Here is a 25,950-nt window from a genome sequence, read left to right on the forward strand (position 1 = left end):
TATTCAATCTCGAACCATATCTTGCAACCTCGACTGAATGCTCTGTGTTTGACCAGTGAACCCATGTATGGAAAATGTGAATCAAATTCACAAATCACGTTTTTGACGCTGAACGACAGAGTCCTGAAAGAGTAATATGAGAGCTGGGAACTGCTTTTTGGGCTGGGAAATGGGATTTTATGCACTGGGAATGGGATTTATAAGCGAATAAAAGAACAATCAAAAAATGGGATTGAGATTTGAGCACAACATATGCTAGGACTATGGGATTTGGTCAAAATGGGGACTAGGAAATAGGATTAAGACTCCAACTTCAGGACGCTCATATCAGTTTAAACGGTTTCTTGCATGTTTGCTCGTGACCATACTGAGTGGCTTTGGTTGGTGTAGTTGCACTGTCATTCCTAAAAACTTACTTTTCAATTAATTCATTTGTCAATTATTTATTTTTAAACTTTTTTGGGGGTCAATATTTAACAATTATTTTCTGAACGCACGCGAAGTGATTGTCAGTGGAATATTTACCGAGCTGCAAGTCTTCGAGCCCCATAATCACTGAGCCTGAGAGGAATAATTGTTTTAGTATATTTTTAGACTTGGATATCAGAGAAAAGTCGAAATTCATGGGATAAAAAAACGTTTTAGTATTACTTCCACTCTGTCAAACTTTGGAAAACCTCATAATCCCCGTTTGAGCAGTGATTATCGTCTCAGAATCACAGGTCGCTTGACCAATTACAGCGAGCGAAACTCTATGTTCAAGTCTAAAATTATACTAAAAGCTTATATTTATGCAAATATAATGGAAAATCGGGCGATTTACACTACCATCAATCAGAGTCTATTGAGCAATTTTCCTGTCGCAACTGTACGGTTGTCAGTTCGTGGCAATGAAAAACGTGGTACAATGTAAGTAATATTGCATTGCGTTTACTTGGCTAACCTACATTATACATTTGTATGTTTTGTTTTGTAGGAGGATTTTAAAGTGATTTAAAGTGTTTTTAAATCAGCACGTTGCGAGAATGATCCGGAAGTGGATCATTACAGTCGTTAGATAATTTTACGAACGCAAGGAGGCAGGGATGGCCGAATATATTTTTTATCCTCTATCATGGGTAGAGGAGAGGTCCCCCCTCATGGACCTTTCTCACGATGATTTTTTTTGAAGATTTGGACTCGGGAGAGGCTAGGTTGATCAATGATTGGCTATGGGCCTTACTCACGTGGAAGCCTTGTTGACTTGAACAATAGGTTTCCCCACGTAGCCTCCTATTCAAGCGTTTCAGAATGTGGCTAACGCGGATTAAAACAAAGGTTAATATTTTCATGTAAAATATTGCAGTTTTCGTATGACTGTGAAAAGTTCAGTGCCGTAAGCGTGACGTGTCGTGACCGTGATACTTTCTAGAATTTTAATTGGCTGATTTTTTTCACGCGCAATATGATTGGTCTAAAAGTGCCGTGATCTTGGCGTGACCATGTCCGCGCCGTGTTTATGCCGTGTTCTGGGTATTTGATTGGATGGAGAGTAAATTCTCGTGCAATGTGATTTGTCTGGCGTATCCCTTGCTGTGTCACGACCGTGTTCTTGCCGTGAACTTTTTACAGTCATACGAAAACTGCACTAAGCATGGCACCGTGTGATCGTATCACGCTAGTACAGTAAGTGCCTTTTTCTAAGAAAACGAAAAAAAACCCAAGATATAACGTTAAAAACCAAAGACACTTGACATTCTCACTGCTGCTTTCCACGGTTAGTGAACACCAGGAAGATGAAAGCAAACACTCGATAGGCGATACCAAAAGCGAACATCACCCCGATACAGGTCCAGTAGTTATCCAGAGAATAACCATTCTGATTGGCCAATCCCTGAACAAAAGAATCCATGACGCGAGGAAAACGAATGGCTTCTTTCTCGAAAAGCGCCTCCACATACCAGCGGCAAAAAGACAGGTTGTAGAGAAGAGGACCAATGAAGGTGTACTTGTTCATATCACAGAGGGATGGAGACAGACCTGGCGGCATGGGGAATAATGAGGTCAGTAGATGATACATTTTACAATGATATTTTTGATTTATTTAAAAAAGATTTCTGCATAGAGTTTGGTAGCGTTGATAGCAATGCAATAAAAAAGGAGATAGATGAGTTGGTGTAATGGAAAACTACTCTATATAGATTCTATGAGATAGAAAGGAACGAATGAAAGAAGGAAAGAACGAGCGAAAGGAAGTTAAGTACTGTATATATAAAAGTTTTGTTGTGAGAGGGAGGAAGGAAGGAAGGAAGGAAGGAAGGAAGAAAGGAAGGAAGGTAGGTAGGAAGGAAGGAAGGAAGGAAGGAAGGAAGGAAGGGAGGGAGGGAGGGAGGGAGGGAGGGCCCGGGAGTTTAAAGGAGATATGGCAGCCATGTGGGTAAATACTTATATAATAAAGAGAAGGGGGAAATCGGTGTTTAGGCAGGTAGGATAATCAGTGGAAATATTGTGAATATCGCGACAAGACGGTAGCTAAGGCATCCTAACCTGATACGAGTGAAAAGATCAATGTGAGAGTGACTGACGCCATTTGAGAGTTCTTAGGGTTGAAGAGGGTGGAGATGGCGTAACCAGTGCCTGTACAGGAAAACTCTGCAGCCAACGTAGCCACATAATGGTAAACAAGATAACCTGAAAAATGACAACAAAATATTTTAACAATATAACGCGGTAGAAAAAAAAATACCACAAGTACAGTGCCGTCTATTAGGCTCAAGGGAAAAAAGAGCGATAGCTGGCGATGCATGCAATCGTCTCTCACCTCTGGGATCTTGAGTTCGATTTTTGGACTCGCTATCACATGTGAGAAGAGTTCGTTAGGTATCTCCCTTGATTCGAGGGACTTTCTCCAGATTCTCCGGTTTTCCTCCCTCCTCAAAACCTAACAAGCTAATAGACCAGTTTCGAATTCCAAATTACCGCTGTGTTCCTTGATTACAGACTCATTTGCACAGGGTTAGCCTCGCATCAGTGTTTAAATATTCACAAATACCAACGGTAAAGTAAAGAATGCACAACTTCAACAATACAAACACTTTGAAACTCGACGGACCTTGACTGGAACACGTGAATATTCTGCACAAACTCGAGGCTAACCCTGTGCAAATGAGTCTGTAATCAAGGAACACAGCGGTAATTTGGAATTCGAAAGGGGTCTATTTCCAATTCGATTGGTGAGTTAATTAGTCATGCCCTGACTTACATCAGCCCAGAGGTTGTTTCAGGGTTCGGTCTGTGAATTAGCCGTGCCCTGACTTAGATCAGCCCAGAGGTTGTTTCAGGGAAACACTACAGCTAGAATTTAAAGAAATTATGTGACTGAGCTATAAGCCAATGAATTTCAGCTAATCAAAGTACGCGCTATAAAGACTCAAAGCCACCAAGTACCGTTCTGTTATTTTTTATTTTTGACTTTTGACTTTATCTCTTTGCTTGCTAACCTCGAGGCGAAATCAAGGGGTAGAGCAGACTGAGGTAGACCATAGGCGTGATTATTATGATAGGTAGTTGCACAATATTCACAGCCAGGAAGTAGCTGAGACGATTGATGCCGGTAGACGATTCCCTGAAAGCAAAGAAGAATTAATAAGTATAATCAAAATGAACCTGAACAACTGCAAAGCCTTTTTCAGATTTTAACATAGGTGGGGGATGGTGACGTAGTTTGTTTTTGGTTGATGGTTGTTTAGATTGCCAAGAAGAAATCTATTGGAAAATTTATCATATTAAAGTGACAATATCTATTGTCAAAATAAGTGATTTTTAGTGAACAATAATGCACCACAGAATTTGGCCAGCTGGGTTACTAGGAGAGCAAAAGATGCTAGCTAGACCACAATGCACCATCAGGATGTTCGCTATCCTAGTAACGGTATTCTGATGAACGAAAGATTCTCATATCCAAGCTAGACCACAATGCATCATTTTAACTATTCAAAAAAGGTCTATTTAACGGTACGGTGTTCTGGGAATGGCACGACTTGCACCACATAACACTCGAAGACTTACTTAGAGTTGGTTATTCATATTATAAATTCACTGGAGGTCTGCGCAGAGCACGAGGCGAAGACCTGTACTCTAGTGCGCCGCCATTGCATTTCCTATAATATTAGCAAACATACAAGGACAGAGGTTATTATTGAGCCTGTAACCAAAGACTACAGCGGTATTACCTCCAGAAAGTAGCCCTATTGTTGCCAAAACAACGCAGTGAAGACAACATGGCCGTCAGACCAATGGCAAGTGAGCTGAGCGTTTGCAGGATGAAGAACTTATCCAAGGTGGCCTGTGGAGAGAAATTGAATGGACTACACTCAGCCAAAACAAGCACTAGCATAGTCTCCTTTGCAGCCGTTCTTAGTTTCAGTCAGAAACGAAAAACGTCTGCTGAGGAGAAAAGCACTAGCTAAGCTTCGCTGATTATTTCTCATGGGCTACCTGTGGTAGGCTGATATGTATATCTATCACTCTCGACCCAGAGGTCTGTTATTTTTAATGCGCATGCTAGAAATACCAGCTAATAGGCCAGTTCGTAGCTTAAGAATCGTTTTCAGTGCGAATGCGGTTTTATACCGAATTTCTCATCTTTTTTCTAAATGTTTTTTGTTCTCAAATCAAAAAAAGATGAGAAATTCTAGATAAAATCGCATGCGCATTGAAAAGCGATTCTTAAACTACGAACTGGCTTATCGAGCATGCGCACTAAGAATGGCAAGGCCTTGAGAGTCGAGACTGAGATATGCATAACTTAACAGGGTTATACTTCATGCATTCTTACATTGCGTCTCAATGCTCCCAGCATTCCACCAGCAAGAAGAACAAGACAGAGATCCATCACAAGACTTTTCACGAGCCGGAATTGGAACTTAACTTCGCGGTGAGAAAAGGAAACGAGCTGCCTTAAAAATCCTGGAAGCTTTCGGTTTTGATCTTTAAGAAAAAGATTATTCGATTATTAGGACAGGACAGGACAGGACAGGACAGGACAGGACAGGACAGGACAGGACAGGACAGGACAGGACAGGACAGGACAGGACAGGACAGGACAGGACAGGACAGGACAGGACAGGACAGAAGAAAGGAAACGACTCTATTTTGCTTGTATGTAGTTTTATTTCAATTTAACCATGTCCGGTAAATGGAGAAATGATATCTAATCATAACGTGCTTATGTCAACTCTATTTTACTTACCTGCGTCAAAAGTTTGTATTATTTCAGCATGTGTTTCATCGCCATTAACTTCGCTCTCATATTCTTGTTGCTGATCTTCCCATTTGTCAAAAAGACTTTTGGAGTCGAATCCGCCAGCTCCATCTGTAACGTTGTCATGGAGACCACCAATCACGTCCATGTAGAAGTCAGCAGGGTTGATATTCTTTGGGCAGACCAGACCGTGCGAGTTGAAATACTCCTCCGCATCATCTACATTTCCCAAGTACACAGTTCGGCCACCAGGTCCAAGGAATAGGGTTTTGTGTAAAGCACCTGAGGGGGGAGGTGTGGGGAAAGAATTACCGGAAAGAATTATTCGCCAAAGGCGATCGAAGTGAATACCGGAGAATGATTACTATTCAATTACCCAGCTTATTGTTTTCTCTCCACACTATATATCATTGATTGCTGAGAGCAAAATTTTACGCCCTCAGCTGACTGCAATACATCTAATATTGCTGCTGGCCGCAGTAACTATATCTATTACAGAATCACTGGTCACTCGACCAATCACAGCACGCGATCGGATACTAAGGCTTTTTAATGCACTCGAACTCCTATTAGGCGGCCAACCACAGGGAATCGTGGCAGCTCAATAGACCTCTTGGGCTTGGGGTAATGTTTTCCCATTTCAAACCACGTGTCATTCCCTTGAGAATAAGATTCTTTATTTGAGCTGTATATCCATATTCATGTGTCTTCTCATGTGCAACCGAGCGCAAACCTTAAACAAAGAAATGATACTCTAGGGAATGGCATGTGGTCTGAAATGGGAAAACATTACGTCAGAGCCGAAGAAGTCTATTAAAGTGGACCCCTAATAGATGGTAGACTCACGATAGAAGTCATAAATCAATGGCCGCTAATAGAAGTTCTACTGTATTTATAACTCTTACTGAAGATTTCGAAGCGAGGTTGATGAATGACACACACGACAGTCAATCTGCCTTTCTCGGCTACAGCACGTAAAGCATCGAGCACAAGAAGACTGGATGTACTATCCAGACCGCTGTACAAGAAAGAAAAAATATGTGTATAATCTCTTGCTTGTCTTAAAATAGTTATGGTCAAATATTCATAAGTATATATATATATGTTTAATCGAGAGAGAGCCGCTAAGGAAAATCGCGATAAAAAAACTTATTGAGATTTGAGTCGGCAATCCTTCGTTTGCACGTTACGTCATCGCGGCCATGTTGGTACCATTTAACAAAAGATTTATCATTAGCATCCATTGTTAACGGTATCACAATGGCCGCCATGTTTTTGTCTTTTTACTCTCTTGGGAATGCTTGCAACCCATCAATACGAGTTTCTATTGATTGCTTTGGAAGAAAATATATCCCGTATTGGACTTCGTGGCAAATACGGGATATATTTTCTCCCAACTAGCCGCGCTAATATATACCCGTATTGGCAACTCAAAATTGCAATAACTTATTGTATTTTTTCGTCTAAGACCAACTAACCTAATGCTTAAATCTATTACGTTACGTTACGTAACGTAACGTTACGTTACATTAACGTACCTGGTGGGTTCATCAAGAAACAAAAGTGTTGGATCAGCAACAAGCTCCATTCCGATGTTCACTCTTTTTCTCTGTCCTCCTGAGATACCGCGAGTTTCCTGTGGGTAAGCAGCATAATTATTGAAATTAATTAATGAATGATGACACCGATAACATGATGAAATAAGACGTTATCATAATGGTGTTTAATTATGGCGAGTAATGATCGCGACGATGACGATGATGGTCAAGACGAAGAAGTAATGATGATGAAGATGATGATGACGATGGTGATGATGATCGCGATGATAATGATTATGATGATGATCAAGATGATAGTGTTAATAATAGCGGTGTGTATATAAACCTATTTCAAAAAACGTTGTCATCACCAAAGGCGATAGGCGATAGGCGAATAAGCAATAGGCGATATGTCATTCCAAGATCCAAGAATAGCTGGAATGACTTGTGTTTCTGCTTCTTATTCTCGTCAAGAACATGGACCTTAGTGTTGAGACTGATTCAATGTTGTTTGTATTCAACGAAATCATTTCCATGTCGGAATGAGGACCTATCGCCTATCGCCTTTGGCGATGACAACCTTTATTGAAATAGGTGTATATATAGTTATGCGTAAGGATGGTGCATGATGATGATGATGATCATAATTGGCTCATATTTGGAGAGTAGGATAGAAAAGCACCTTACCTCGTCACCAATTTTAGTATTTTTCACTTTAGTTAAATCCAATAATTCGATGATCTAAAAAAAACATGTCACCATTTACACTAGTACATCGATATTTGACAATTATTCCCCAAAGGCGAAGGTGAATATCGGAAAATATTTACCGATATTCACTAAGCCTGAGAATTGAGCTGAGGTTGGATCGTTTTTCAACAAGTGAATTTAATAAAAAAAACGGAGAAAAAGTTTTGTTATGTCGACGAAACGGCTTGTCGTCATTTTTCAAAAATAGAACCATGGGTGAATATAACAGCATAAAACGTAAATTTATATTCATTTGTGTAAAAATACTAAATATACATATATATGTATGTTCATTTGTTGAAAGAGCTAGATAAGATAGAATATGAACCTTTATCTATCCTGGGTAATCCTTTCACTGATTTTAAAAATAGCTTTAAGATTCGGACAAACATTGCATTCTTAAAGTTACAATAATAACCCATGTAAACTAAGATCAACTGCGATCGGCTGTGAAAATTATCTGCTGAAAGTAAACTTGTAAGTTTGTTTGTCCGAATTTCGCCTTTGTCTTCGTTTTTAAGACGTCACGGTTGTGCTGCGCTATTTCATTAAAATGTACCTCGTTGACTCTCCTTTTTTTCTCGGATGAAGGGATGGTTGAAGGAAGTCTCAGCTCTGCCTGGAATCGCAGAACCTCAAAAATGGTAAGGGACCTGTGCATTATGTCTTCCTGTGAACAGACAGAGATAGAGAGAGAGTAGTTTACTTCACGAGAATATAGCTTATATAACAGGCCTTTTCACTAAGAGACTTGATGATGTTTCCTATACATGTTTAGGAAACATTAATAATTAATTAATTAATAATGAATATTAATACGCACCTGAGGAACAAATCCAATGAAGGTTTTGATAGACTTTAGATCAACGACTTCCATGCCATTTATCTTTATGACCCCTTCACGTTTCTTTTAACCATAAAAACGCAACAAATTATAAGAATTAATTGGATTAAATAACGTATATGTAACGTATATATAAAGGATATATAAAGGATATATCTATACTACTTACTCCATAGTAAGCCTTCCCACTCAGTGTGTTTAACAGTGTTGTCTTGCCACAGCCTGAAGGTCCCATGATGGCAGTCACTTCTCCTGACTGTAGTTTACCAGTCACTCCTTGGAGAACCTTCTTGTTCAACTGATTAGAAACACAATATATTTGATTTGTAGCCCCCTAGCCTCAATGCATATATGAGGAAACTGAGCTGCTGGATTACATGTATTCGTCCTTTTACCTAATATGGCAGCTAAGCAACTTTTCTTACTTCACGGATAAAGCAATTGGTACACCAGTTCGCATTAAACGTATACCGCTATGAGACTAAAGACTCATCTGTACACGCTTCTCCTCGTTTAAAATCATCTAAAATCATTTGCATACATATAAATCAACCGTAATTAATGAAAGGAATGTGCAGCTTGAACAATTCTTCGTTTGCATTAGACGTCATAGCCGCCATGTTGGAAGAATTTGACAAAAGATTTTTCAATGAATTCTTTTGTTATATCTTCCAACATGGCGGACATCCCTTTGGTTATTGTGCTCTCTTGGGATTGATTGCAAACCAAGAATGCCAGCGGTATTTACCGAATGAGAAAATGAACTAAAGTATTTACCGAATGAAGTATTCGAATATATAGGAAATAAGTGCGGAGACGAAAAAACTAAAATTCGTGTAAAAAAAATCAAAAAATAGTCCCTTTTCTCATTCGGTAAATACCGCTGTGTTTTATGACTAAATATTCATCTGTACAGGCTTAGTCTCGCTTAAATAAAGAGCAAATCATTTGAAAAAGTCAATGCAAAGAGTGTGCAGCTTGAACAATACACATGTTTTAAAATCCCACGGACTTTCAATGGCATCTGTGAATAGCAGACTCATAAACGAGGCTAAGTCTGTGCAAATGAATCCGTGGCCTTCAAAAACAGCAGTATGCATCGAATGCGAAACTGGTGTATTCCTCAAATATGGAACACCCAAATGCTGCAGTTTGTGATCGTCGCCCAAAACTTCTTGGGTGTAGTGTTTACCCATTCCAGACCACCTGTCATTTAACGGTTGCGCGTGAGAAGACACATGAATATGGGGATGGCACTAGGTCTGAAATGGGAAACCATTATGCCCAAGTGGATGTGGTCCATTGGTGGCAAACCATTCGTTCTGACAAGAGTTACTAAAAGTCATTTTAAGCCAACTATTGCGCGCCTAGTTTTATATCCCCCGATACCTTTTTAAGAGTAAGACTGAGATTTTTGAACTCCAAGTTGATTACGTCCTGCTTTGGCGAAATAGTGTTTCCATCCACTTCAACAGTTGCTATGTGTTCCGAGAGTACCCCAAACTCGTTATTTTCTTTCCTCATGATCCTGTCACGCATCTTCTTCACGTAGAAATTAACCTTGTCTTGCTTACGGAAGTAGTAAATCAAGGCAATGAATATAAGGAATAGAATGACGATGAAGAGGACACCTGCGCCCGTGCTGGACGGTGCTTTGGAACCTTTCTTGCACGCTGACAGAAGCTGAAACAAATGCGCAACATATCCTTGAGATAATTGCAAGAGAGCATCACCAGGGAGAGGGTGTAATATCAGTTTGAAAGTTAAAGATAGTCCGTGCGTCCGTGCGTCCGTGCGTCCGTGCGTGCGTCCGTGTGTCCGTCCGTGCGTCCGTGCGTGTGTGCGTCCGTCCGTCCGTCCGTTACTCACCGGACATGGCTGTGGTTCAGTGAAAGCTTTACGACAAAAATACCCCTTCGGACAAACCGTCTTGGTAGTGACGTTGGGGCAATAATTCCCCTCCGGACAGGGTGTGGGTTTTTGTGAACCAGGGCACAACAGCTTCTTTGTCACTTTGTCGTAGACGGGAGTAGAGGAAGACGGCTCGCAGCATTTTCCAGCCTCTCGGCACACTAAATTTGGAGATGTTTCCTGTCAAAGGGAAAACAGTAAAGGTGCTGTCAGAGCAGGCAAAGTTCAGCTGGTTATTGCTAGAGTGCAGAGCGTCGGAATGCAGCTCAATTTGGAGGACATAGCAAAAATTATGAGAATTAAAGGTTTGAATTGTTTTGTTTTGTCCTCCAAATTGAGCTAGTTTGACCTTACATGCAAGGGGTCTATACTCTTAAAACAGAGCACTGAAGGAGAGGGGGTAAAGTGCGCGCCGTCGGCCTCCTGGGATACCAGTCGTGCAGCTGAAGGAACTAAAGATGTTAAATATAGTTGCTTCAAGATCGATCTGATCTATCGGGTTTAGTTAAGATGGCATTGACCGGTCGCAATTATACTTTGCATACTTACGCTAGCAGGAACTAACTTATCCTTGATGCAATATGCCCCATCAGGGCAAGGGATTATACAAACAACATCGGACAAACAGTAGAACCCTAGCCAATAAAACGAAATGCAAACAGCTTAGTAAGAGGGGATTGCCTTTTACAACTCCTAAATTCTTATTCGTTCGAGGGGTTTTTCGTCTACTTTTTCTCTCTCCACGTGCACAAAAATTATCTTCTAAAGTTTAATTCCCGTGCTTCGAAGGTTTATACTCCGGTTTTCCTTCCTCTACAAAAATGAACTCCTAAATTTGAATAAGCCTGAAGCGAGATGACGTTTTACCCCCGACTCTATACCATAATAGTTTTTAAAATTCTTTCATATTAAAATTTTTGATTCCTTGGAAAATACAGGAACAATAGTCATAATTAAAGAACAAAAGCAGTGTGAAAAGGATTATGGTCTAGAGACGGGGGTAAAACGTCATCTCGCTTCAGGCTTATTGTAGGGTATTTCTTCTGTATTTCTTCGTTCTCCTTCCTCTACTGACAAAAATAAACTTCTAAATTCAAATTCGATATTTTAGGGACCTTGTCAATAGGTTGAAAAACGTTTTGAGTCCTCCGTCCACCCATGAAGTAGTAAAGTTTATAACTTACCCTCAGGACAAGGCAAATAATCCCTTGTAAATGGGTTAATATAAAAGCCTGCTTGGCATGCCGGGGTAGTCCAGGGGTGCATACAAGCGGGTTTTCTAAAAGCAGTAACGTTGACGGGCGGTGTTGGGCTGGTGTGGGGATTTCTGCTTGTAGAGTTGGTGTTGCACGGTTTGATATTCGGGCAGCAAAGATGCAGGTATTCATCAGGACAGCACCCTGCTTGAATATCTGTGTACTTGTCTAGAATATTTATCAAAGAGGGATTTAATATAATATACGGTCATTTACTAGCTTAAATTAAAAGTTAGTAGAGTTTGTTAGGTCTTCTCTTGATTCGAGGGCTTTTCTCCGGGTTCTCCGATTATCCTTCCTACGCAAAACCCAACATGCTATAATTTTTAATTCTCGACTTTCATAGGTTTGATCAGCCTATTGAGACCGGAATTACACACACAGAAATTAAGCAAATAAAAACTTCAACTAAGGAGTATGTTTTTTCCATTTCAGGCCGCGCGAAATAATAATCGGAAGAAAATATCCAGTTTTAATTCCAACAGTCCAGCAATCCTTCAAACCGGAATTCAGATTTTCGCGTGCGCGTGGTTATGTCAGTAGACATTCTGTCTCCACGCACGCAGCTTAGGATCGAATTACCTTTTGCTTTTGGGCTGGTTCACACTTTAACATAATTTAAGCATACGCATAAACATATTAAGCGTAAGAAACACAAGTATGAACTGGGCTTGCACAAAGCATAAGCATAAGCATCAGCTGTTTCAGGTCTTTCAGGTCTTTCAGCTCTTTTTACTCTTTCAGCCGTTTCAGTTTCAGCTTTTTACCGGTACCGCGACCCGATCGAGTGCTTCGTGCAGCCCAGCACGTCCAATGTAAAAATGTCTTTCGAGCCACCAATATGTATTGATAAAGATATATTGTTATAATGCCAACTATACTACTATTACGAAAACTTTTAAGGCTGCATGGCTTTGTCCAAAACTACATTTCCATCCTTGACCTAGTTACTGCAGTAGCCAGGATTAGTAAGTAACTACGGTTCAAACACGCGGTTCGTGCGAACGGTTTTTCAAAAACCCCGGCCTCTTCAAAAACAATCTCACAACCAGCCACAACGATCCACAACAAGCCACACAGCGAGTTACAACGAGTCATATCAAACGAGCAACAACTAGTCATAACTGACACACAGGGATACAAAACGATTTCAAAAGTATAAACAAGACCTAAATGTCACGCACAAAATATCGAGTAACCGAACCGCCAATTTTACTCAGACTGCTCATGGTTCTTACTTTTTATCTCGTGGATACGCGAAGCGTAGAAACGAGTTATTGTGAGGGGTCTGAATATGCAAATGTGTCACTCGCTCACTCACTCACTCACTCACTCACTCACTAAGATGTTAGCAGATCGATAATTAAACGTTTGTCGATCGTCTTACATCATCCGATCACGAATGTTACACCACACTAACAAGCACAAAGCTCTTATACCATATAGATTACTTTGATATTTATATGAGGAAACGAAATGCTGATGTTCCATGTGGGATACATTTCTATCACTTGTAGACGCCGTGGGGGCCCACTGTGCATGCCCACACTCGCACATAGTTTTATCTTCGAATTATTCATATTAAAAGAATCAAGGAAAGATGCAAGTTAAAGTAAAATTATACAATTAACGCCTGAAATAAAATTTCAATGAGTTAGACCTTTTTTTCTGATGTATTTTAAAGAAGTAAACAAAAACGCTTATTAGGTACAACGTCAACATTTCGATTTCAGACTGAGACTCGTAGATCGAGCCAGCAGCAGTAAGGGGGACTCGCGAATCGCCGGCATTGCCAAAAATCACAAATCGAAAAACACCAGGGGGGGGTGGGGTTTTTGGAGCAGTGACGAGGCCCTACAGGGGGTCTTGCGCGATCGGGTGGCAGCGCGAAAAGTCCCTTACTGCTGCTCTGTTGGGTACTGCAAACGGAGGTTAAAATATTCCTTAGATATAGATGGACGCCATCAAGAGCATACGAAACAAAACTGTGCGTAAGCTTAGAAGAGTGTATGGATTGTCCGCGCCTCGACAACCATGTTTCGACTACCTTTTTTTCGTGTCCCAAAAGATGCCAATCCGTGTCCCAAAAGATGCCAATCCGTGTCCCAAAAGATGCCAATCCGTGTCCCAAAAGATATCTGGGACGCCTAGAAGAGTGTATGGATTGTTTTTCGTGTCCCAAAAGATGTGCGTTGTCCAACGAAGACCACGTTCGTAGTATTTGCTTCTACCCCTATATATAGAGATGGACTCCCAAAAGACTATTTCGACAACACTGCAAGAGATGGGAATACGTGCAAAGAGTAGGCTGCTAGCACATTTGCTACTGGACAATGCCCACGATGGAAACCTGCTGCCGGACATATCCAAATGCGACTACTTGCGTGGAAACGAAGGTACTACCAGTTTGCAGCCGCTGCATGGGCTACCACCATTCGTAGACGACGTGTTTGTGTATGGGTTCGTTGCAGAACAAGACTTGTATGGGCGGGTGTGTAGAAATGCAAAGGCAATAGTATCCAAAATATCCACTGCAGCCACGGAAGCGTTTGGGGTATTCCTGCCGACCAGCATGGCGCACACATGCAGGAAAGGCAACATAGTAGACCGCGTGTCCCATTTGTCCAACAAGTGGAATAGCCTGCACGGCGAACACGCAGCCACATTCGTAGCCAAAGTAGACACCTCCGAATTGTCCATAGAAGTTGTAGACAAAAGCATTGCCAAGTTCGCTAGGCTATTGGATGCGCACGGATATGGCATCTATTCCGTCGACTACACACAGGATTTCTCTGGCACTTTGGACCGCAAGGCATTGGTGCGCCGCCTGCGGCAAATGGGCTACAAAGAGCAGGGGGAAGCTGGTTGGCGCGAAGGCACCATTTTGGACAATACGCACCAAGTAGGTGGGCATGTTTGTACCTGGGTGGAAAAAGGCAAACGGACGAAAATATACAACAAGATAGTGTCGAACTTCGAGGCTGGAGAAGTGCAAAACCCAGTAGGTGCAAAGTTGGCAGAGTATGTGGATTGCCCAAACGACCATTTGCGCAGGACATTCCTACACCCCGACGTGCAGAAAAGAGGATGCACGCGCGTGGAAATATCTGTCTACAGCAGGGATTTCTCCAAAGAACACACCAATGCTATCGTGGAAACCATAGCGCCACTAGCAGACATATTCGTAGTACAGCCGCCAAAGAACATGTGGTTGGCACTCGCGGAACACTTGGACAGATGCTTGTGTATTTGCTGCGAGGAAACAAAAGAAATATTCCTAGCTTGGTACTGCCACGCAGGAACGGGTAGGATAGCCGGCGTACGGGTGCGGGGCAACGACAAATGGGAGCAATGTGTACTTTGGACCATAGCAGAGTTTGGTCTGCGCAGATGCCCCATATTTCGCATAGACGTAGAAGAATTGGATCCGGTGGAAATACTACCGCTGCGCTGCTACACCAAAGATGCCCCTACGGTGCTAGCGGAGTCCAAGTTCCCTACGCGCGTGCATGCAAACGCACCCGCCATTGCCACGATGCTACCCCCAACGGAACATGTGGAGTGGGTTTGGCGCACGAAGAAGGCACAAAGGATCGGAGTAGAAAAGAGTCCGTTCGGCATTTTGGAAGTGCCTACGGACCGCAGGATATCCTTCCTGTCCAAAAGAAAACGACAGCAAAGATTGGAAGACATACGGGACGATTTGGAAGGCGACGAGTGGGTAGAAGCCACGAAAAGATACCACGCAGAGCTGCAGGAGCAGCAACAGAACATCCTGCGGCAAAAGGAAGAAGACAGGAAAGCCATAGAAAAAGAGTTGGAAAATATAGGAAACTATTGGATAGGATTTCCAGGAGAACAAACAATCTACGCAAATTGTTCTTTGGAGAGGACGCAGCCAAGCGCTTTCTAGAGGATTCCGTGCCTCGCAAAATACATCGAATGCAAGAAATACCCGCAGGGGACTACAAAATACTAGGATACGCAGTACCCAAAAACGTAGATGCCGCTTGGCCTGCCAAAGGGCACCGAGTAGCTTTGCGCAGGGGGACAAAAGAAACTTCCGTAGCATGGGCTGTGGATGCGTTGCTGGATGCATTTGCAGTCGGGAAGTTCGAAGCCAACGGCAAGATACGCACTGCCATACCTGGAGAAGAAATATTGGTGGAGTGGGAAAACAACATAGCCACTGTCTTCGTGCCCGAAGGACCCGGTTTGGATACGTACTACGAATTGGCTAGGAAAATAGACCATTCGATACCCCAGAATCCAGGAAAGCTACTAGAAGTGCCGGCGCCACCCAACAAAGAATGCACGCAGAGCTTGCGCATGCAGCCGGGCGAATACCAATGCTGGCGCTACGCAAAAGCCACATACAGGGGCAAAGAAAGGACCATCCTATTCCTATCCCCCCGATGCTCCCAATGCGTATTGGAGGGCTGCACGGCGGAACATGCAACCACGCCCGTTTGGGGACACTTCCTGCAGGCGCAAAAAATAGACTGGACATCTCCGCCGCCTTTGTACTGCAAAATAGGCAGGGAAAAGACCACCGCCAACAAAAGAAAGGATAGATTGGTGCACGTGTCCACCTAGGACATTGCATAGATCTTTTTGGACCACAGCGGCCTTCCAAAGTAGGTCTTCGTATTTCGTGTTGTTTTGTTGTGGGATTGCTAACAAGCAACAAGAAATACGAAAACCTTTTTTTTGGACTCTTTGCAAAGATAGGAATTTGGAACTCTTTGCACTACTCCATCTCCGGAATTCGAGAGCTTGGTTTTTTTGGTGGCTCTGGAATATATTTGTACACGACTTTGGGTTCTTGTCTGGCGGCCCAAACAAGCGCTCCAATACCCAAAACGGCGAACAGCACATTCCCAGCTATCTGCCAGTCTATCTTTGTGGATACTTCGTCCACTTCCTTCTCTATTTCTTCCACCTCGCTGTTGTATTCGTCGCAGCCCACCGCATCCATAGCGGCTTGCAACTCTTGGCGAAGTTTCCCTAGATCGCCTAGCAATTCTTCTTTCGTTTTCTGTAGGTCGTCGAGGACAATAGCAAAAGAATCCTGCACCTCCAAGAAATGTTTCTGCAGATCCGTAGTAGGCGGCTTCTCGGGTATTGCAACCTCTACACCATTTTCCTTTTCTATTCTACGTATTTTGGGTATTCCTATCCCGTATTTGCGGGCTACCTTCTGCAGCCCCATATCATTCTTTCGGTCTTCCAAAAGGTCTGCAATTTCCTCTTCGGATAGTATCTTGGGTGTGGCCATATATATCTGTGGACACGAAACATACCCTATGGATCCATAGGGTATTCCATGGACAAACACTATGGATCCATATGGTAGATACCTGTTTGTCCACAGATATAGCATGTATTTGTACATAGCCACGGGTATAGCTGCATACATGCTGGGAAAGCAACGGACAATACAAATACTTTTGGAAATCTTGGAAGGTCTCTACCGAGCGCAAAAGACAATACGGGAAGTTCGCATACCAGGCCACGTGGCGACTTTGTTGCAGCTACCGCGGCGTCGATAGGGGAACGAATCGTTCCTCTCCCATCTTTCGGGAAACGCATACACTCTTTTGGGACACGGATCTACATCTTTTGGAACACGCATACACTCTTTTGGGACACGGCTGCACATCTTTTGGAACACGGATCTACATCTTTTGGGACACAAAAAAAGGCAGTGACGATCCATACACTCTTCTAGACGCGGTTGCACATCTTTTGGGACACGAAAAAAAGGTAGTCGAAACATGGTTGTCGAGGCGCGGACAATCCATACACTCTTCTAACTTTGAATCTTAGGCAAATCACACAGAAGTCATTGGCGAACTTTTTACATTCATGCATCGTATATCCAACAAATATTTTAACCTCCGTTTGCAGTACCCAACAGAGCAGCAGTAAGGGACTTTTCGCGCTGCCACCCGATCGCGCAAGACCCCCTGTAGGGCCTCGTCACTGCTCCAAAAACCCCACCCCCCCCCCCCCCCCCCCCTGGTGTTTTTCGATTTGTGATTTTTGGCAATGCCGGCGATTCGCGAGTCCCCCTTACTGCTGCTGAGCCGGTTATCGAAAAAATTAATTAGAACTCAAGAAGAGAGTCTGATTTCAAGCTCTGGAGGACTTTATTCTCCATAGGGACAGCTCAAAGTCACGGCGGTATTCAGCAATAAAATCTCATAAACTCGATCGAGAGAGGTCTTATTATTACTGATCAACAGTTGTATTTACTAAAGTAAACTTCACCGTCGAGAAGTTAGCCCGGGATTCAGCCCGGGATTCGCCAGCCGCCGATTCAATGAACGTAAACCAGTTTTAAATCCTTTTTTCCAATTAAACCTCTTCCCTAATTGTCCCAAAGTTGTTCAAAATACACCATTACATTCACCTCACTCAATAAATTGGTAATGCGATGATTCACGTTGGCTCTACATAATAGCGCCGGCGACACTTCGAAAAATTCACACTTGCTGCAGAATTTCGAGACAAATTCTAAGTTTAATAACTTCGCCAATTGTTATCGTCTGGCCTTTAAACTTCACAAACCGGTGAACCTCATGTTCTAAAACCCATTGCAAAAAAATTTCCAGCTCGTAAGTATTTTAGTGTTCCTCTTTTCGAGACGTCTTTTCGGTGATTTTCGCGCCAAAATCCCAATTTCGAACCTTAATAACATTTACGCTTTTTATTCTAGAGGCACGAAACTTCTGCAGCATAAGTCCTGTTTACTACTTAACCCATTGCAATGCTTTTCGTGTTCCTTTAATCCGTTAAAGCCATCCAAAATTTGGAAGAAATCCCTTCGTGACCCCATCGCCGACCCGGGCACTTCGAAAAATTCACACTTGCTGCAGAATTCAAGTAGCTTCATTTTGTTTTCGTAGTAAAACGAATTACTTAGAATCGTTTCAGTTGTAGTTGGAAGTCATATGCTCGTTGTATCTACTGTGCAGAGGCTGCATGCGAAGCCGTTATAAATCTCATACATAGCTAGTAGGGTGCAAACAATCAATCCGTGAAACACTAATAAGCCTGAAGTGAGATGACGTTCTAGTACCCCCAACTCTGCACCATAATAGTTTTTAAAATTCTTTCATATTAAAATTTTTGATTCCTTAGAGAATACAGGAACAATAGTCATAATTAAAGATCAAAAGCAGTGTGAAAAGGATTATGGTCTAGAGACAGGGGTAAAACGTCATCTCGCTTCAGGCTTATTCATTGCCCCAAATAGTACAAAATAGTGCTAATTAAACAATAGCAAACAATGGGATTGACATGAAATTGTGCTATTTAGTATTACTAAAGTTTCACTGTTATATTGTTTGCACTCTATATATTAATAATAATAATAGTATAGTTGTATATTTTCATATTTGCACAAAATTGTACATTAATTGTGTAAAACCCGCTTGGGAGGAATGCATATCGCTCATTGTCATCTGTCCAGTCACTGACACGCCAATTTGTTAGCGATCTGGTAACTACATTTCTCCTTTTCCATAATCAGTTTTATTATAGCCTCGGTGCCCAACACCAAATAAAGATATTGAAAGCCCAAGATTTTGGGGAATTCCGGTCTTTCAAAATCTGACGTCCCTTCTTCGTATAAATTTTGGCCAAATATCTCTCCTACTGCATTTCGAATGGCTTCAACTGTTTCTTCACCAAAATAAGTCTGCCCAATGTTGTCTGTACATTCCTTCAAAAAAGCTTTCTTTTTTCCTTTCGAAATAAAATACTGGTGTCGTCTGTATTGGTTGTGATTGTTTCTGCTGGTTTCCTTTGTACAAACAATATCAAGAAGATAGTCTTTTATTGAACTGACCTTCTCCCAAACTTCGTTTTTGTTAACATCTTCTTCCTGCATTTCCTCTTTGCTGGAAAGGTTTCTCTTCATCATCCAGTACTTCTTAGCCCTGGCCATTAGACTTGCTTTGCAACCAGAATGGACATTGTTAAGAGTTACAAAGTCGGCCAATACTGTCGTCTCGACGATGTCGGTAAATGAAATATTACCGCTTGAGTCTGTCACTTGGCAGTAAAGCTGCATGTTACCTCCTGGGCCATTAACGATTTCTGAATAGCTTTGCTCGTCACTTCGGCTTCCTGACAGCTGAAATCCACTACTTAAGTCATACCATTTATACTCCAATTTTCCTTTACCAGTTGCAACACATTTTAGGTTAAGTTGCTCCTTAGGCAGCAAGAACAGACGCTTTGGGGGGTGCACCACAATGCCAAGATCCTCTCGCGGCTCCAGTTTGAGGAATGACCAGTCAATCTCACCATTCAAAAGGCCTTTTGCTATTTCTGTCCTTGCCCTTGTTGTGTCTACTTCCCTTGCACCGAAGGTCAACAGAGACGTCACCACCCTTGCGTATACCATGCAATACACAGCACAACTACAGCGATCTACCTGTGTTGGAAAATCCTTCTCAGTAGTTATTGAAATTTCTCTGTATGTATCGGAAATCACTGGTTTGCTGTAAAACACTTGACCATAATCTATGTATAAGGATAATAGTTTACAGAAATTTGCGTCTACTGTTCTCTGACCTAAAGGGTCGTAGAACACAATTTCCCGTAAGAGCTGAGTTTTATCCTTAACAATAGTCAAAGTCCAGTGACAGCCATCAACTAGTTGCGGTAGTACAAAATAATTCACCAATCCTTCCTTGCAACTTTTCATTCGGGTTGTTAGCTTTATCAAGGCGATGCCTTTTTCTTCAGGGGTCATGTCGCGACTGCTTTGAATCCCGTGAAGTTGCGCATTCAGATTGGTATCAAACATCTTTACTGTTAGGCCAACTTCCTTTGCTTCTTTTGCAATTAAAGACAAGGATGCACTGAGTATGTTATCGTTGACGTATCCTGTCGGTGACACTAAGGAATAACTGTGGTCAGTTTGGGGGTACTCCAGAGTTTTAAGGTCTTTTCCAAAGATTTTAATTCCAGCAATTTCAGCAAACATTTCATCTCTACCATCTATGTTCATGCATCGCTTTAGCTTTGCTTCACAGGTAAGCGCTTTTTCACAACCATTTAGTGTTTCCTCTTGAAAGTCATGATGGGTGTTTTGTCCGGACAAATTAGCGTCCACGCCCGACAAAGAAGAACATTCCTCCACCTGCGCATCCCTCTCATAAAACAATATATAGCAGCTTGTTTCTACCAGTTTACTGGACAAATAACCTGGCTTCAATTCTCTGACTTGATCGTCATCCACTTCTACTAACTTATCGTCCGCATCTAGGCCTAAAAGTGCCTTGTAATGACCTGTCTGCAGATGCTCACCCACATGCAAGACCACTGCTTTCAAATGATAACGCTCTGTTTTTGATTCTTCCACAGACGTTGTGATATACCTAGATCTTAATTGTATTGTTCTGTCTATTCGAACCCTTTCCGATTTCTTTGTCTGTCCACCAGTATACCTCTTCAACGTCAGGGTTAATACTTCTGGGGCTAATGCGATATTGCTGTATTTCAGGTGGTCTGTTTCTCTTTTACAAGTATCGCATCGAACTTGACACTCTTGCTTTCCTAGAATTTCAGCTTCAAAGAATTGATTATATATGTTTTGTAATCGCAATTCCTTGTGAACCGTCTCCTTTGCATCTGGAATGGTAAGTGAGAAAGAATGCATTGCTTCATCTTGAATATGACATTCCGAGTCACAGTCGAGGCATTTTTTGAATGTGGAAAGTACCGAGCTTGCACGCTGGCACGCCAAACTTCCTCGCCCAGTACAAGATTCTTTGAGGTCGTTCATTAGCAGCACAAGTCCTTCCTCTGCATCTTGTTGCCCCGTACCCCACTTGTGCCTCCTTAAAAATTGGTTGTATAAACCCTTATGCACATCAAGTGGTCTTGAACGGACTTTCATTTTTCGTAACGTTGTGGCGGCTTCTCGTCCCACATTGCTGCTGTTGAAATTGTAGGTATCGTCTTCGATGTTTTGTGAAAGGTTCAGTTCACAGATACATTGTAAAAGGGAATTGAGCCAGCAACTGTTACCAAAATTTTGAAGACCTTCGTAACCATAATTGGACCTAGGACAGGTTATAGAAGCTGATGATATCGAGGAAGAATTTGCAAATTGCGAATTCCTTCCACACTCTGTTTTACATTCCATTGGCATCTTTTCTCGTTCTGCCTTCTTATTCTCTTTATTTTTCCATTTTCGTTTCACTTGTTTCCTTTTCTCGTGCTTCTCAGTGGATCTTGGTTGTTCGTCGCACGAACGAGAACTATTTAACGCTTTGGCTTTTTCTCTCCAAACTTCTCGGTCTTCAAGAGATAATTGCTTCCATTCCCTCGCACATGCTTTTCTTATCAGATTTTGATTATTCTTGTATTTCTTTTGCATTCTAGAATTAATGCTTCCAGCGAATAAGTTGAATCCGTTCGTTGTGTTAGCACCTTCTTTAGCCTGAACCTGTTTTTCTGGTGTTGGCGGCATACTCTGCTTTGGAGCATTTTGGTACGTCCCAGTCTTTTTGTGGACAGTCTTTGTTGGCTTGCACCATTCCTCTTGCGCCATTTCGTATGATTCATTGAGGATGGAACCGCTATCGTACTCCTTCTTTTTTCGTTTTAATTGCTTCTTATTAGCCTTCTTTGTTGTCCGAAATTCTTCTGCGAATCCAACAAGCCGACTATCAAGGAAGTCATATTGCTGCTTAATAAATTCGTCCACTCTTAACCTTTTTTTTCCCCCGAAGTCATCAAACTTCAAGAGTTTGAAATAATTCTCTATATGACCCTGGGTTTTCGTGGTTTAGTCCAGATAAAATACTTACGAGCTGGAAATTTTTTTGCAATGGGTTTTAGAACATGAGGTTTACCGGTTTATGAAGTTTAAAGGCCAGACGATAACAATTGGCGAAGTTATTAAACTTAGAATTTGTCTCGAAATTCTGCAGCAAGTGTGAATTTTTCGAAGTGTCGCCGGCGCTATTATGTAGAGCCAACGTGAATCATCGCATTACCAATTTATTGAGTGAGGTGAATGTAATGGTGTATTTTGAACAACTTTGGGACAATTAGGGAAGAGGTTTAATTGGAAAAAAGGATTTAAAACTGGTTTACGTTCATTGCATCGGCGGCTGGCGAATCCCGGGCTGAATCCCGGGCTAACTTCTCGACGGTGTAAACTTCTTAAGAAAATAATCAATGTAGATGTATACGTAGATCGTAGAAAAAATAACAAAAGACGTAAAAAAGACCAATTCCAATTGAGTTTTGAAGGAAGTTCGGCCAGTTTTGTCATTTAAATAAGCCGTTCTGAATAAAAAGTAGATTGATCGCCACGCATTACAAGATTACAAACAGCCGAAGCAATGCTCAGATTGTATGTTGAAATGTGCGAAGGTCTAACGAGAATTCGCTCCAATAAATAATCATTAATTTACCGACTTGGATGAAGGCAAAATGAATAGAATTTATAAACGTATTTCTATAAAATATTTGCTCAGTTCACAGTGTAAATAAATAGTTTCATCCGAAACAAATGTAGGAGCCGTGACCATTGAAGGTCAAAATAAGTAGTAATGTAAATCAACACGCATAACGCAACGCTTTATGTTTCTCGTCCCGATCGGCCGATTATCTTGCATATTCAGTTTTTGAGCTCGTAGGTCGAATGTTTGCTGGAATAAAACACGCAGCCCACCTTTGAAATTAAAAACAGAGAAAGCGTTTTCAAATAAATCTTCTTCCAATTATACTCTATGCTTGACTCAGTTGACTCTATCGAAGTCGTAGTCGAAGTCGTCTTTCGTATTAATTGAAGTTCAGACAATTAATTCATCACAGAAATCGCTTTCAAACTCAACAAAATAGCGAAGAACTAGGTGTTAAAAGGGAAATAAAAAGGACGATTACTCATCTTACTAGATAAATTGAGTATTCAAAATATTAAATCGAGCGAAGTATTTGGAATCCTTTGAGAATGTCAACAAGCATGAAGACCAATCTAAATATTCGAAAAGTGCAACAAGCATCCACGAGTTCGCCAAAGGGCCTTTGATTTACAAATATTGTCTTTAAGACGTGTTCATTCGGTGGTTAAAAATATGTAATTATTTCTTATATTAAATAAGAAAACGATATTTTACTAGGATGTTTAATTAGCTTTTCACGATTTGCGTCCACCCTATTTTAATCATAATTCTTACCTTTTTACAAGTTTTTTTTAAAATTTCATTTAAACATATTTATCGTAAACATTTGCCCCAAAAGCAACGATACTTAACAAGGGGCTTACGTCTATTTTGCAATATAGATAACAAATAGCAAAAGCGGACAGCAGGAAACAAGTGCAATAGTCATACAAGTATTTTCTTCGGAATGTACTCATTCGGTGATTATAAAGCTGTAACTATTTCTCTTAGAGGCTCATTGTGCGTCAGGTTGTGGCTTCTCTCGGGTTTTAGTAACTATGTTCCAAACTATACGCAGTTTGTGCGAACGCTTTTTTCAAAAACCCCGTCTTCTTCAAAAACAATAAGTACTTTCATATTTACAGCAGAGACAGTGCTCTAACCGTATAAATTCGCAAGACTGAATATTCAAAATTTCCAAGGATACCGATACCAAAACGTAGAAGCTTTTATGGACGATTATTTAGAGCCTACAGGAAAACACCTAGCTAATTGAAACGGCTGAATGGTTTCCACACAATACTGTACTGACCTCCACACTTTCCTTCGACAAATACCACGACTCCATTCACGAGGAATAGAAAAAACAGAATATCCCAGGGCATTGCTTTCCGTTTCTTCACCAACGTTGTTCTCGGTTTTGAAGCCAGAAAGCGAAGCTTTGAATCCCTGATAAACCACGCTGCGAGCCACGCTTCCTCTGTCTTCGCAGCTAAGACGCTAATGCTGTGGAGCTCATGCCATTCCAGCTGTTCCTAGCGGAGAATGTGGAAACTGGGACTGAGAATCGTGACAACATACTAATCGTGTCATATGATGCTTATCTCACATATACAAACCGGGCACGCCATTGTGGTAAGCCCACACTAATTCTACGAATCCTATAGTTTGAAAGGGTTGAAAAGTTTGAAACACCTAGCCAATAACCAGCAAAGATCATACTAGTTCTCACTAGATAGCAAATATACTATGAGCCCAAACTAGGACTTCACAACAAACTATCATGATGAAATGAACACCTCAGGGGTTGAAGAATCAAGAGTCTTCATGAGCAGAACTTCGAATGTGAGGCAAACGACAACAAGCAATATTCACCTTTTGGCGGCACTAGCTTGGATTGTGTTACGGTCGCCAAGAAGTTCGACATCGTTCCATACAAATTCACTGACTTTAAAGAGAAAATTTAGGTAGTACTTGGTTAATGTTTAGTTAGTTCTCTAAATACAAGTAAATGATCATTTTTCTAGCTTGATTGAAGCTTTTCTTACTGCTGTTAAGATAGCTAACTAAAGTAATTAGTTCATTTAGAGTCAGTACATTTGTACGGAAATTCGAGAACAATGTCCGAACTTTTTGGTGACCGTAACACAGTCTAAAAAAATAAATACCCCGTGACGGCTAGCGTCGAAAAGGTGAATTCGCCTTATTACATAAAGAGAAGGATACTCAAGGAAGCTAGTCTTCGCCGCAGGCTACTCCATATATTCTATATTCTCTGTTGGGATCCCTGTATTAAATATTATGGCAGAGAAGAACAAGAAAGCCCAAGGAGCAAAAAGAGCCGAGGAGATGCCTCCGGATCAGCCTACGACGAAGAGCAACTTGAATAGTAAATATCTAAGCTTACTCTTGTTTTGATGATTGTGATATATTAATAATAACTATATTGCTAAATGTTGATATGTAAAATTATTCAATGGTGCCAATAAAGGTTCAAGGAAAGAGCTCAAATCTCGTTATGCCAAGTTTTATTCAATATAATCATATTGTGTGTCTATGTTATGTCTGCGTGTAGACGGTACCGTCAGCCAAGCAGATTGTCACCATAAAACAGCTGAAAAGTCTCTTTTCTTTAAAGCAGAAAGCTGAAAAAGAGTTTGTCTATGGTGGTTTATTCGTAAAAATACACCTACTTAGTCAAACCGTAATCAGGGGAAAGTCTAATTTTAATATTGGCTTCAGAACTATGTTTACAAAGCTTGTTGATTATGCATACCCGTGTAGCAAAAGATTGACTAGCTGAGCCTGTCTAGTGACCTGTCCCAAAATTCTGGCTTCCGGTTCGTTAGGACATGTTTCCCTGCAGAGCCTCTAGCAATACAAAAACGCGGAACAAAGGTCGACCATGCTCTTAGAGCGTCTAGTGGTTATCCCGAAATGGATAACATGCAGCAAATCACCTTCCCAAGGATCTTCCCTGATCAACATTTGTTTC

The 25,950-nt window shown here is 41.4% G+C and overlaps 1 protein-coding gene across 1 annotated transcript; it reads right to left on the minus strand.

The window, feature by feature from the left end:
* Window positions 1-427: 427 nt before the first annotated feature.
* Window positions 428-24,489, minus strand: LOC116307862 (uncharacterized). Its single transcript, XM_089039781.1, has 17 exons — window positions 24,268-24,489; window positions 11,470-11,709; window positions 10,835-10,920; window positions 10,244-10,465; window positions 9,764-10,057; window positions 8,544-8,672; window positions 8,354-8,437; window positions 8,090-8,200; window positions 7,468-7,521; window positions 6,781-6,878; window positions 6,148-6,260; window positions 5,231-5,524; window positions 4,817-4,968; window positions 4,212-4,324; window positions 3,480-3,604; window positions 2,527-2,670; window positions 428-2,019 (listed from the first exon to the last, which is right to left on the minus strand). The coding sequence occupies exons 1-17, from the start codon at window positions 24,338-24,340 to the stop codon at window positions 1,739-1,741; spliced, it is 2,613 nt and encodes an 870-aa protein (XP_088895907.1). The 5' UTR covers window positions 24,341-24,489; the 3' UTR covers window positions 428-1,738.
* Between the last annotated feature and the right edge of the window lie 1,461 nt (window positions 24,490-25,950).

Source organism: Actinia tenebrosa, unplaced genomic scaffold (genome assembly GCF_029948245.1).
Source record: "Actinia tenebrosa isolate PJP-AT-01 unplaced genomic scaffold, QUT_ActTen_1.0 PGA_scaffold7__59_contigs__length_16204524, whole genome shotgun sequence".
Classification (NCBI taxonomy): domain Eukaryota; kingdom Metazoa; phylum Cnidaria; class Anthozoa; order Actiniaria; family Actiniidae; genus Actinia; species Actinia tenebrosa.

Coding starts and splice junctions, on each gene's coding strand:
- LOC116307862 (XM_089039781.1), bottom strand. CDS start 24,340: ATGCCCTGGGATATTCTGTTTTTTCTATTCCTCGTGAATGGAGTCGTG. Junction 8,201..8,353: donor TCATTGGATTTGTTCCTCAG/GTGCGTATTAAT, acceptor GTCTGTTCACAG/GAAGACATAATGCACAGGTC. Junction 2,671..3,479: donor CCCCTTGATTTCGCCTCGAG/GTTAGCAAGCAA, acceptor GTCATTTTTCAG/GTTATCTTGTTTACCATTAT.